The sequence below is a fragment of the Megascapheus bottae genome, chromosome 5 (assembly GCF_031878675.1).
Source record: "Megascapheus bottae isolate mThoBot1 chromosome 5, mThoBot2.hap1, whole genome shotgun sequence".
Taxonomy (NCBI): Eukaryota; Metazoa; Chordata; class Mammalia; order Rodentia; family Geomyidae; genus Megascapheus; species Megascapheus bottae.
The window spans coordinates 31,490,106-31,502,526 of record NC_143513.1 but is presented as its reverse complement, the minus strand read 5'-3'; the positions used below and the strand labels follow the sequence as shown (position 1 = coordinate 31,502,526).

At 40.2% G+C, this 12,421-nt stretch overlaps 1 protein-coding gene across 4 annotated transcripts in view; it reads left to right on the top strand.

Moving 5' to 3' along the window:
• The first annotated feature begins 312 nt into the window (after window positions 1-312).
• Crot (carnitine O-octanoyltransferase) overlaps window positions 313-12,421 on the top strand; it is a 30,969-nt gene continuing 18,860 nt past the window's right edge. The window contains exons 1-6 of one of the 4 annotated variants that reach the window (XM_090332872.1): window positions 313-398; window positions 969-1,061; window positions 5,032-5,167; window positions 7,684-7,808; window positions 10,077-10,258; window positions 10,388-10,512. In XM_090332872.1, coding sequence (XP_090188998.1) covers window positions 5,053-5,167; window positions 7,684-7,808; window positions 10,077-10,258; window positions 10,388-10,512 — 547 coding nt within the window. In that variant the 5' untranslated portion in view covers window positions 313-398; window positions 969-1,061; window positions 5,032-5,052. Of the gene's footprint in view, window positions 399-514; window positions 589-968; window positions 1,137-3,838; window positions 3,912-5,031; window positions 5,168-7,683; window positions 7,809-10,076; window positions 10,259-10,387; window positions 10,513-12,421 lie in introns of those variants that run through there. The other 3 variants (XM_090332875.1, XM_090332873.1, XM_090332874.1) reach the window with 3 other exon arrangements.

The window sequence follows — 12,421 nt, the reverse complement described above, 5'->3', positions numbered from 1 at the left end:
GCACCACGCAGCAAGCCGCCGCGGACCCGCAGAACCCATCCACCCCCGTGCGGGGGAAGCCCCGCAAGCTTTCCCTAGGCCTGCAGGCCCAGGAAGGCCAGGAGGGGGAGCGGGGCACGGCGGGGGGCGGAGCCTGGCTGTAGCCAGAGCGCAGGCGGGGTTCAATCGGGACCCTCCGGGCCTTCCGTCCAATCCCGTGCCCCGGCGGCGCACGCGGGGTGGGATCCTCGGGATTCTCCGTCCAATCCGGTTCCCGGATGCGCAAGGGGGTAGGTAGGACCCTCCTCGGGCTTTCCGGGCAGCGCGCGTTCCCCCATCCTCCCCGCCCCCTGCTTCCCAGAGCGAATCGGGCGGGCCCGCCGGGTTAGAGTGCGTCGCGGCGGGGCTCGGCGCCGGCGGTGAGCATCTGCTGGCGGCGGGGCCGGCGCTCGGCCCGCGCCCTCCCTTTCCACCGGGGGCGGGAGCAGTCGAGGGGAAGGGCCGTCCAGGTGACCCGCCGAGGCCCAGTGTCTTCTGTCATCTTGCCCGCGGGGGCTCGGAGGCACCACAGACTGTTGGGCCGCTGGGCGGAGTGAGGCGCCTTTGCAAGTTGGTGCTAGTTTGGATTTTTCTACAGGGTCCTCTTGAGCAGCTGACTTGTCCTGGGGTCCGTGGGAGGACTCGAGCTTTCCTTGCCCTCTGTTTCTTTGGCCCCTTGTCGCTCCGCAGCAGCCTGCTGGCACCGAATCCTGGGCACCTGGGGTCCAGTAACTGCCTGAAACCCTAATCGGTCGGGTGGTCATTTAATCCTGCTCTTCAGCAGAGCAACTTCCTGAGCGTATTTGCAGTGATTCGTGAAAGTTTTGAGTCTCTTTGGGCCTTCCATTTCCTCGATTGTCTCCACCTGCATTCGCCAGTTGTTTGTTTTTATTATTATTATTTTTAAATTTTTGTCTATTTTTGTTAAGCTTCTGTCTTCCTTCCCACAGTCAGCATCAGCTTTGTTCAGATTTCTGTGGTCTCAAATCAGAATTGTTGCAAAAGCTTCTGGCAGTCCTAAAACAGTTCACCTTGGTATACTGGTATGTGATGTTCTATTCCTCTACTTTTCCTTGTTGTCTTCCTACGGTTGGTGAGTTCACATCATAGTGCCTGCAGTAAGTACACTCTAGTTAAATTCACTGTCATCATCCTCTTATGCTATTGATACGATGCTGTTTAACTTAATTTTGTAACTGAGCACTCACTACAACTCTTCAAGAAAGATCCTGAGAACTGATACCTCTTAGTGAATTACGTGCAGTGGTAGACATGAAATTAGTATTCTTGTTCCTACTAGAGAATAGCTAATCTTCTCTGCATATTTGTATTAGTTTCCTGTTGCAGGCAACACAAATTCCCATGAACAAAACAGAAATTTATCATCTCAGCTACTATTCAGCTGAAATCTGAGTGAGTTTAGCTGGAGACTATTCATAGAATTGCACAAAGCTGAAGTCATGGTTTCTGAAAGTGTAGGTTATTTTCCAAGGCTGTGAGAAGTATCCACTTCAGGTTGATTCAGGTTGCAAGAGAGTTCGGTCCCTGTGCGTCTGTAGAATGAGGCCCAACATGCACCTGTAAAGTCCTTTGCACCTCTCAGTTTTTTTTTTGTCAGTCCTGGGGCTTGAACTCAGGACCTGAGCACTGTCCTTGGGCTTTCTCAAGGCTAGAGCTCTACCACTTGAGCCACAGCACCACTTCCAGCTTTTTTCTGTCTATGTAGTACCGAGGAATCGAACCCTGGACTTGGAGCATACTAGGCAAGCATTCCACCACTAGGCCAAACTCCTGGCCCCACCCCTCAGTTTATTAAGTCATACCTGCATGTTCAAGGTCAGAAATGGCTCCAAAGCAACTCTATAGTGATCAGATGATTACATTAGATTCAGTATCTCTACAGTAAGGTCAGGTAGACAATAACTCAATCATAGATAAATGATATCATATTTACAAATTCCGGAGATGAGGGGTGTGGAATTTGAGGCTATTCATAGAAATTTGCCTAACATAATATTACTGCTTTGGGGAGGGGGAGGATTTAATGCCTTTCCTTTATTGAGCAGTCTCAGTAGAATTTTTTTTATTGTTATTATAAAGGTGATGTACAGAGAGGTTAGTTACATAAGAATCTGTTATTTTTATAACCTGCTTTTCAGACATTTAAATTATAATGACTATACATTTGAAAGTAAGGAATTCAAAGTTTCTTGTACTATCGACGTGGTTAGGTCATGGGTGAGTCTGAATTTGGACCCAGGCTACTACTGCCGTTTGGTCCAAAGCTGTGATTTTGAATGTTCACAGTTAAGTGCACCTGAAGACATTAGAAAGGAGGAAGCTGAAGAACAATCAGATCTTCGTGATGCCCGTTTTTAGATTTTCTCTTTACGAGAATGGTATGGACTTAATTCTTCTCCATAAAATAGTAAGCCCAAAATACAGAGACATGAATAGAAATGTGAGGTTTTTTTCTTGTCGTTTTCTTTTTTTGGTCGGTCTTGGGGCTTGTACTCTCGGCCTGGGCGCTATCCCAGAGCTCTTCACCTCAAGGTTACTATCCTGCCCCTGGGCCTGGGCATTGTACCTGAACTCTTCAGCTCAGGGCTACTGCCTATCCCTTGAGCCACAGTGCCACTTCTGGTTTTCTAGTTGTTAATCAAAGATAAAGAGTCTCAGGGACTTTAGTGCCTGGGCTGGCTTTGAACTGAGATCCTCAGATCTCAACCTCCTGAGTAGCTAGGATTATAGGCGTGAGCCACCACGCCCAGCTAAATGTGAGTTATGTTTGTGTGTGTGTGTGTGTGTGTGTGTGTGTGTGTGTGTGTGTGAGAGAGAGAGAGAGAGAGAGAGGGGGGGGGGAGAGGTCTCTCTGTGTTGAGAGAGAGAGAGAGGTCTCACTGTGTTGAGAGAGAGAGAGAAAGAAAGAGGGAGAGAGGGAGGGAGGGAGAGAGAGGGAGAGAGGGAGAGAGGAAGGGAGGGAGGGAGGGAGGGAGGGAGGGAGGGAGAGAGAGAGAGAGAGAGAGAGAGAGAGAGAGAGAGAGAGAGAGAGAGAGAGAGAGAGAGAGAGAGAGAGAGATAAGGTCTCACTGTGTTGGCCCAAGCTTATTTCAAATTGAGTTCCTGGGTTTAAAGTGATTATTCTGCCTCAGCCTCCTGACTAGGTAAAATTACAGGAATGTGTGTCTTTGGGCCCAACACTAGTAATAATAATAATATTAATAATTTATTTGTAAAAACTTTTAGGATTGGTTCAGTGGTAGAGTGCTTTCCTATTAAACATGAGGCCCTGAGTTCAATTCCCAGTACTGCTCAAAAAATCCTGAATATATTAAAAAGTAAATAAAAATATGTCTGCAAGTAGGTGATTCTGATAATAACCTCAGAAAATAGCTCCCATAAATGAGTGCTATCCCGCCTGATAATCACTGAGAGAGAGAAAGTCCTTAGTAAGGACCTAGAGGTGAAATAACCAATCATGAAGTCACATTGAGCTCCAAGGGGTAGGGCTAGGAGAAATAGAGCTGGGTAGCTATGTACCTGAGTTAATGTAACTCAGAATTCCATTAAAACAGGGGAAAAAAAGTTAATCTCTGCTCTGCCCTTGTTTTCAATACTGTTTAATTTTGTAACCTGTGAGTAGAATATTTTGTTTGGCTTTGCTAATTTTTTTAATTGTTAAAAATTAAGTAGTTGGGGCCAGGAGCATGGCCTACTGGTAGTATGCTCATCTAGCATGCACAGAGTCCTAGGTTCATTTCCTCTGAACCGTATGCACAGAAAAAGCCAGAAGTGGCACTGTGGTTCAAGTAGTAGAGCACTAGTCTTGAGCAGAAAGTGTCCAAGGACAGTGCCCAGGCCCTGAGTTCAAGTTCCAGGACTGGCAAAAAAAAGTAAGTATTTATATAAAAAGGGTCTCACTTCAGCATGTCAATTTATGAGTACATTACTTTGCTATTTTAAAAAGTTGGGGAAGATTCTTATTCAGTATTGATATTTCTTGTTTTCTCAGTTTCTGTTTTAACATACTTTAATTTACAAAGGCTTCTTTTAGAAATTTTTTTCTTTTTCTTTTTCTTTTGGTAATCATGGGTCTTGAACTCAGGGCATGGGCACTGTCCCTAAGTTGCTTTTTGCTCAAGACAAGGACCCTACCACTTGAGTCACAGTGCCACTTCTGTTTATATGGTACCGAGAAATTTAACCTGGGGCTTTGTGCATGCTAGGAAGACACTTTACCACAAAACCACATTCCCTGCTCAAGAAATCTAATTTTTGATTAGTACCTAATAAATTTATTCCTATGTTTTGGTTAGTTTGATTTTAGCAAAAATTAGCATGTGGAAAATATTAAAAAATTACTTGGAGATTCTTGCCACCAATCTGATTAAGTTCCACACCATCAGTACAGTTAAACTATACCAGCTTATCACATACTTCATATATTCTGTATTTTGTAACTCTGTATTGAGCAAGCCTTCCATACCTCTTCATGTGTTCCTCAAGTTCTGTCATCTCATAATCCTTTTTTGTACATCAAATCCTACCTACTAATTTTCCAGGTTTCTTAACTTCTATCATGTTTCTTTGTGTACGGATTCCCATGCCAAGTTTGAACTCTTAGGCAAATTATTAAATCATTCAGAGTTTCATTTTTTAATATGGTGAAGAAGTACTACCTCTCAGAGACAATATGAGAAGGAGTGTTTTTTCTGTAACGTGCTACAGTATCAAGCATATAGAGGTATTCAATCCATAATGGTTATACTGTTTCCTAGAGCATTCTGACTTGTAGGATATTGAGTCTGCATTTCCTTATTAAGATACTTTTATTTATCTGACAAGTTTGTAAATTCTGTGAAAACCAAGACCATGTATATACTGGATATATGGTTTAGTGAATTGGAAGTAGTTGTGTTTGTGTGTGTGTGTGTGTGTGTGTGTGTGTGTGTGGGTGTGTGTGTGTGTAGTTATGAGATTGAAGGTATAATGAATGTTTCTTTCTTTCTTTAGTTGTCTTATTGTGATTATATCATGGAAAATCAGTTGGCTAAATCAATTGAAGAACAAACATTTCAATACCAGGATTCTCTTCCACCACTGCCTGTTCCTTCACTTGAAGAGTCACTGAAAAAATACCTTGAATCAGGTATGTTCATAATCTTTTTTTTTTTGGTGTGGGGAGGCGTCTGGCTCTGGGACTTGAACTCAGGACCTGAGCACTGTCTCTGAGCTGCTATATTTTTTTTGTTAGTCCTGGGTATTGCACTCTACCACTTGAACCACAGAACCACTTCCAGCTTTTTTCCTGTGACCAAGGAAATGAACTCAGGGCTTTGTGCATGGTAGGCAAGCACTCGATTACAAGGCCACACTCCTGGGCCCTCAGGTCTTTTGCTCAGGGCTAGTGCTTTAACACTTGAGCCACAGCTCCAGTTCTGAATTAAAGTATCCTTCAAACACTGAAAACTCTTGTTTCCTCCATGGTTAACAGGCAACTAGTATTAATAGGTTTACAGTGTAAAGTTCAGTCTTACCTATGTCTTCCTTTCTCTCTGTGGTCTAGGGCAAAGATCTTCAACTCTCTTATCTATCATATTATTCCATTGGAACTAATATGCTTAAAATATTTTTGGGTCTTCTTACCATAGATATTATAAATTAATGCCTAAAAGACACGTGAATATGTCTCCAATGTAACCTGTTGTAACATACATAACCCAAATAGTCACATCTCCTCTGTCATTTTTAAAAATATGGATTATAAAAATCGCCATTGTAGGGGCCAGGAGTTTGGCCTCGTGGTAGAATGCTTGCCTAGCATGCACGAAGACCTGGGTTCAATTCCTCAGTACCAAATACATAGAAAAAAACAGAAGTGGTGCTGTGCCTCAAGTGGTAGAGCTGTAGCCTTGAGAAAGCCCAAGGTCAGTGCTCAGGCCCTGACTTCAAGGCCCAGGACTGGCACCAAAAAAATCACTATTTTAAACCAGCAGTCATCTGGTTAATTCAGGATTTTGTTGGGTTCTAATAAGCATTCACCTGTCATTGTAGTCATATAATTATTTATAAATGAACCATACATTTCATTCCTTTTATTTTCTTTTGTCAGTACTCAGTGTTTGAGCAGCCTGTCAGGCAAAAATTCTAACACCTCCAGCCCTTTTCTGTTTATTTTTAAAATAGCATCTCTTGTTTTTAACCATGGCCCTGTAGAGCAGCCTCTTCCTGCCTTTGTATTACAGGTGTGTATTCCCCTTGTTTTGTTGAGATGGCATCTTGTAAACTTTTTGCTAAGCCACCCAGTCCCCACTCCCTGAGTGGCTGGAATTATAGGAGTGAGCCATTGAGTCTGGCCAGCTTTCCTTTTTAAAGCTGTGTTTCCCCCCTTACTTTTCATTTGCTTAGTCTACTTTGTATAAAGTAATAATTTATCCCCCAAACACTTCAAAACTGAAAATTTCTGACTACATTGAAATACATGAAATAGCGTGTTGATTTTATTTCTTTTTAGACATTCTTTCTAGAATGCACTAGTAAATGTTCTTGAACTTGCTGGACAGCTGTTATCTTGGGGCTTTCCTTTGCCATCTTCATGGCAATTCTGTTCATATTTCCCTCTTGTCTTGTAGTCTGAGTTTGTTTCTTTCTCTTTTATTGATTTACTTCTTTGTTTTAATTTTTTTGTAGCTTCCTGAAAAAAGGAAAATTTGAAGGAAAAAGAAGGGAGAATACTTCCTTGATCTTTGAACTGAGTGTAGATTTCTGAGTTGGAAGTGTTTTTTTCTTACAAACTTTAAAGATGAGGTCAGAGCTGGTAGCTCACACCTGTAATCCTAGCTATTCAGGAGTAGGATAGAGGTTTGAAATCAACCTAGGCAGAAAGGGTGAGAATCTTATCTGCATGTAACCAGCAAAACACCAGAAGCCGAAGTATGGCTCAAGAGGCAGAATGCTAGCCTTGAGTGAAAAAGCTAAGGAAGTGTATCAAGCTCTGAGTTCAGGCTGCCAAACTGTAAATAAACATCATCAACAACAAAGAACAAAATCCACTACTACCACCAATAAAAAAAAGCCCATAAAATAGCCAAGAATTTTGAAGGTGGTGTTTGTTCCTTCCTTTGGTACAATACCATGTCATTCTGATTTTGAAGCCCCTCCCCATGAAGAACCACAGCATATCCTCAGATTTCACCCTGGAAACAAGGCCTTTAAATACACTACATGTATTTAAATTAGTGTAGCACATTCCTGTTTTGGTCTATTTCTTACTTAATATCACCACTCCTTTATTTTTCTCCTGTTTGAATCTTTCTTCAACCATCTGCTTATCCTTATGCTTTCATTTTAAGTATGAGTGAACTGGAGACTCTGGGTACAAGTCTTGGGCTTAGTGACTAATAAACTATGGTGGGCTTAGCCACTGTTTCGTGGCTTGTCCATTAGTTGACTTGTTAGGTAGAGAAAAGACCTAGCATTTCCATACCTAATTCCATATATAATATTACTATCTTCTCTTTTTAAGAGTATTCTGCATTTGTTTAGCCATTTTCACATCGTAACTTTATTGCAACTTGTACTTTGAGTCATTAAGGTATAAAAATACTTGGAAATTTGGAATTCCTTGATGTCTAAGTACCATTCATCATGTTTATTTTTCTTTAGTAAAGCCATTTGCAAATGGAGAAGAATATAAGAAAACTGAAGAAATAGTTCAAAAATTTAAAAATGGAATTGGAGAAAAATTACACCAGAAATTACTCGAAAGGGCAAAAGCAAAAAGAAATTGGGTATTTTTATTTTAATATACTTCTTATTGAAAAACAGGATGTTTAGGGGAGAAAATACCTATTCATTTGTAAAGTATTGCTATGAAAATCTTTGCTGTTCTTGCCATTACATTATATGAAAAAATGAATGAATGTTTTAACTGGGGAATTTTTGAGTGTTAATGGGCTTCTTATTGTGTGGAAACTGGTTGAAATAAAATTTGGTAGACTCAGTAATTCTGTTTCCATAGGTCTAGAAGGGGGTCTAGAAGTCCTGATTTCTCTCAACTGCTACATGTAGTTCTTTTTTTGTTGTTGTTTTGTTTTATTGTAATGTATAGAGGCGTTACAGTTATGTTTGTAGGTGTATTCTCATACATTGATACCCCTTCTTATGTTTTTAATCCCCATTTCCATCCCTCTACTCCCTCCCAATCATCTTCTTTTCCCCCCTTCCCTTCCCTATTTCAAATAAACAAATAAACGTATATATATAATATGCCAGGGAACAAAGTCAGATACTGAAACAATATGAGATTAACCAAAGGGCAGCCAAAAAGAAGAGAAATAACATAGTTCATTAAGAACAACAATCACACAAAGTAAAGCTCTTTCAGTTACTACATGTAGTTCTAAAGCAGGCAATCTGTATTGGAGAGAAGCATTTATTTTGTCGTCAGTCCCAGGGCTTGAACTCAGGGCCTGAGCATTGTCTTTGGGCTTTCTCAAGGCTAGAGCTCTACCACTCGAGTCATAGCACCACTTCTGGCCTATTCTATGTATGTGGTGCCAAGGAATCGAATCTGTGGCTTTATGCATGCTAGACAAGCACTCTACCACTAGACCAAACTCCTGGAGAGAAACATTTTTAAAGCTTGGAAAATAAAACCACACAAACATCAAAGTAGCATTTGGCATAGATTTATTTAAATAGTACATGGGAGAAAAGGGGCCATTACAAAATTCAGTGGCTCATGCCTATAATCCTGGCTACTAGGAGACTGAGGTCTGAGGACTGTACTTGGAAGCCGGCCTGGGCAAGAAAGTCCACGAGACTCTTTATCTCCAATTAACCACCAAAAAACCAGAGTGGAACTGGGAATTAAGTGAAAAACTTGGGCAGCATTCAAACCCCAGAACCAAAACACACATACCCCAAACAAACAAAACCATTGCTTTATTTGGGCTCTGGTGGTTTACGCCTGTAACTAGTTACTCAGAAAGCTGATGAAGATTTCAGTTTGAAGCCAGTTCAGGCAGACAATTATAAAACACTTTCTCTCCAGTTAACCAACAAAATGCAGGGAGTTAAAAGTATAGCTCTAGTGGTAGAGTGCTACCCTTGAGCAAAAAAGTTAAGAGCGTGAAGCCTGAGTTTAAGGCCTAATACTGACACACAAATAAAAAAGGCATTGGTTGGTCCGCAAATAATAGTAACTATCATATACTTTCACGAAGAAACTGTTTTATGAGCCATTTTAATACCTACAATGAATAATACAATATTCTGCTTCCGGACAATTTTGACCCTTTTTGTTTTGATTTTTCTTAAGAAACTAGGTTAGGGCCTGTTGCTTGCCCATCAGGTGCTTTGCTGATAAGCTACATCTCCCACATAAGATGATTTTAATTAAAGTGGGGGTAAAGATAAAGAACTTGAGAACAGCTGTTCTGCCTAGTTAATGACATCAGTTTCTTAAAAAAGAACTTCAGAGAATTTGAATGTCTCTGAACCATCAGAATTGGGGAACAGATATAGGAGGATTGTGGATTGATGCCAAAACAGTTTGTGAAACCCTGTCTCAGAGAACAAGCTGGGTATCTCCTCTGGCTTACCTGCCCCCATTACTGTCCAAACCAAACAAACAAAAAAGAAATTTAGTAAATGTACCCTAACTATTTCAAGGAATACCATAAGGATATTTGTGATTTCAATATGACTGTCTAAAGGTATCTTTTAAAACATTTCTTGTGTTTTGTTTTGCCAGTCCTGCGGCTTGGGCTCAGGGCCTGAGCACTGTCCTCGGGCTTTCTTTAAGGCTAGTGCTATAGCACTTGAGCCACAGCGCTACTTCCCAGACTCTGGCCCTTTTTTATGTTTTTGATAGAATACTTAAGTAATATTTAGGATCTTACAGTGCCAAGAGAGTCAAAAATGATCACAGTAGCATTTTTCAAACCGATGACATTAAAACACGAAAACATGTTTTTGGGTTTTGAAGAATAAAGAACAAATGTAGCTGTCTGTTTCCAGCAACTGTGGAGATTGATGGCCTTCATTTCTTTCAGCTGGAAGAGTGGTGGTTGAACGTTGCCTACCTGGATGTCCGTATACCATCCCAATTGAATGTCAACTTTGCGGGGCCTTGCCCCCATTTTGAGCACTGCTGGCCTCCAAAGGAAGGCACTCAGCTAGAAAGAGGAAGCATAATACTTTGGCATATCTTGAACTACTGGCAGTTACTAATAACGTAAGGACACTTAATATGAATTTTGTAGCGATAAAGTCAAAACTTTGAGAAGCTTAATGTATTTGCCTGGGAAAAAATGATTTATAAGCTTAATGATGTCTTCTTAATCAAAGTGCTTTTTTTTAATAGAGAAAAAGTACCTGTTCATAAGGTTGGAAATACTCCTCTAGATATGAATCAATTCCGAATGCTATTTTCCACTTGCAAGATTCCAGGAGTTACTAGAGATTCGATAGTGAATTATTTTAGGACTGGTGAGTAAAAACATGAGGATTCTTTTAAGTAAAAGCATTGAAATTTTGATATTTTGTTGTAACACATCTTAGTGAGGGACACACATTTTAAAAGTTTGCCTTTGACAAATCAAAGGTTTTCTGTGGACCTTTATCTTCATAGTTTAGATGTAATGTAATGTATGGGAATAGATTTACTGAACTGTCTTGCCTGATTCAAGACAAACTGGATGCGCATGTTGTGTTATTTACAGCTTAAACTATTTCATTGAAGAGTTGAATTACTAATTTAAACACAATTCTTTTCTACCCTCATTTCTTCTTTGAGTTATCCTTAGTAATACAATGCATGGACTATAATCCCTCCCTTGAATACAAAGTAAAAATTTGTGATCAGTCATTTAGATTAGGAGAAAAAGCAACACTAGAGAAGAGTGATGCTGAACTTTACAAGGAGCTTTGGCTTCAGCATGACATTGGCATTCTGACAGGTCAACTTTCCATCCTACTCCAAGGAAGAATAAAACTGACAAGAATAAATCATTGTAATTACTACAAACAAAACAAGAGACTCAAAAAACTTTATTACTCACTACCTCACCAGATGACCCCACCCTTCAACTCCCACATCGTCTGACAAGACAGAAAACACACATTGGTCTCTTTTTCATCTTTTTACAGCAAAAATAGACACATTTAGATCTCAGAGGAAATAAAGGCCTATAAAATATTAAAAGCCACGGACGGGGAGCATGGCTTACTGGTAGAGTGCTTGCTCATCATGCACAAAGTTCTTGAGTTCGAGTCATCAGTACCCACATACATAGAAAAACCTGGAAGTGGTGCTTTGGCTCAAGTGGTAGAGCACTAGCCTTGAGAAAACCCAAGGACAGTGCCCAGTCCCTGAATTCAAGGCCAAGGACTGGCAAAAAATTATTAAAAGCCATTGAAATCACCAGGGGTGGGTAGTTCATGCCTGTAATCCTAGCTACTCAAGAAGTCAAAATTTGAATATCCTGGTTTGAAGCAATACTAGGCATAAAAGTCCATGAGATTCCTATCTCTAGTAAAATGCCCCCAGAAAGTTGCAAGTAGAGCTATGGCTAACATGAAAGAGCACTGGCCTTAAGTAAAAGAAGCTCAGAGGCAATGCCTGGTCCCTGACTTCAAGCTTCAGGACACAATTGAAAAAATGTTAATCTCTTTGCTTCCTCATTAATCCAATAAAACTTTAATAATATTTAAAATTCAGTTATATAAAATATACTTCCCCTAGCAGCTTACTTAGCCAGATGGGGGAAAGAAAATCTTAACTACTAATTTCAGTTAATCCTTAAATGGGCCAAAGCATGTAACTATTATGCTATTCTCTTTTGTCAGTTTATTTTTTCACTGCTGGAGATGACTGCTTTTGTGTTTTTTTCCTCATTTTCAGATAGTGAGCTTTTTCATATACTTAATAAATATAAAACATAAGTAGAATATGACTCATGCATAAACTCTTCATTGACCTCTTTATATTTTTAGATTAATTTTCTAATTGTTATTATAAAGGTGATATACAAAAGGATTACAATTACATGAGTCAGGTAATGAGTACATTTCCTTTTGTACAGTGTCTTCTGTTCCCTCACTCCCTCCCAGACCCTCCCTTCAAAGTCCCTAATGTAAGAGGGGTTATAGTTACATTCGTCAGGTAGTAGGTGCATTACTTCTCAAACATTGATACCCCTTCTCATGTTTCTGTCCTCCTATCCTTTCCTCCATGCCCCTAATCATCTTTTTTTCGTCCTCCATTTCCCTATTTCAAATAAATGTGTATACAGTATACCAGGTAACAAAATCAGATACAGTAATCACATGAGATTAACCATGAGGAGGAAAAAAGAGAAAAGAAAGAACTCTAGTTATTCCACAATACACGATACAT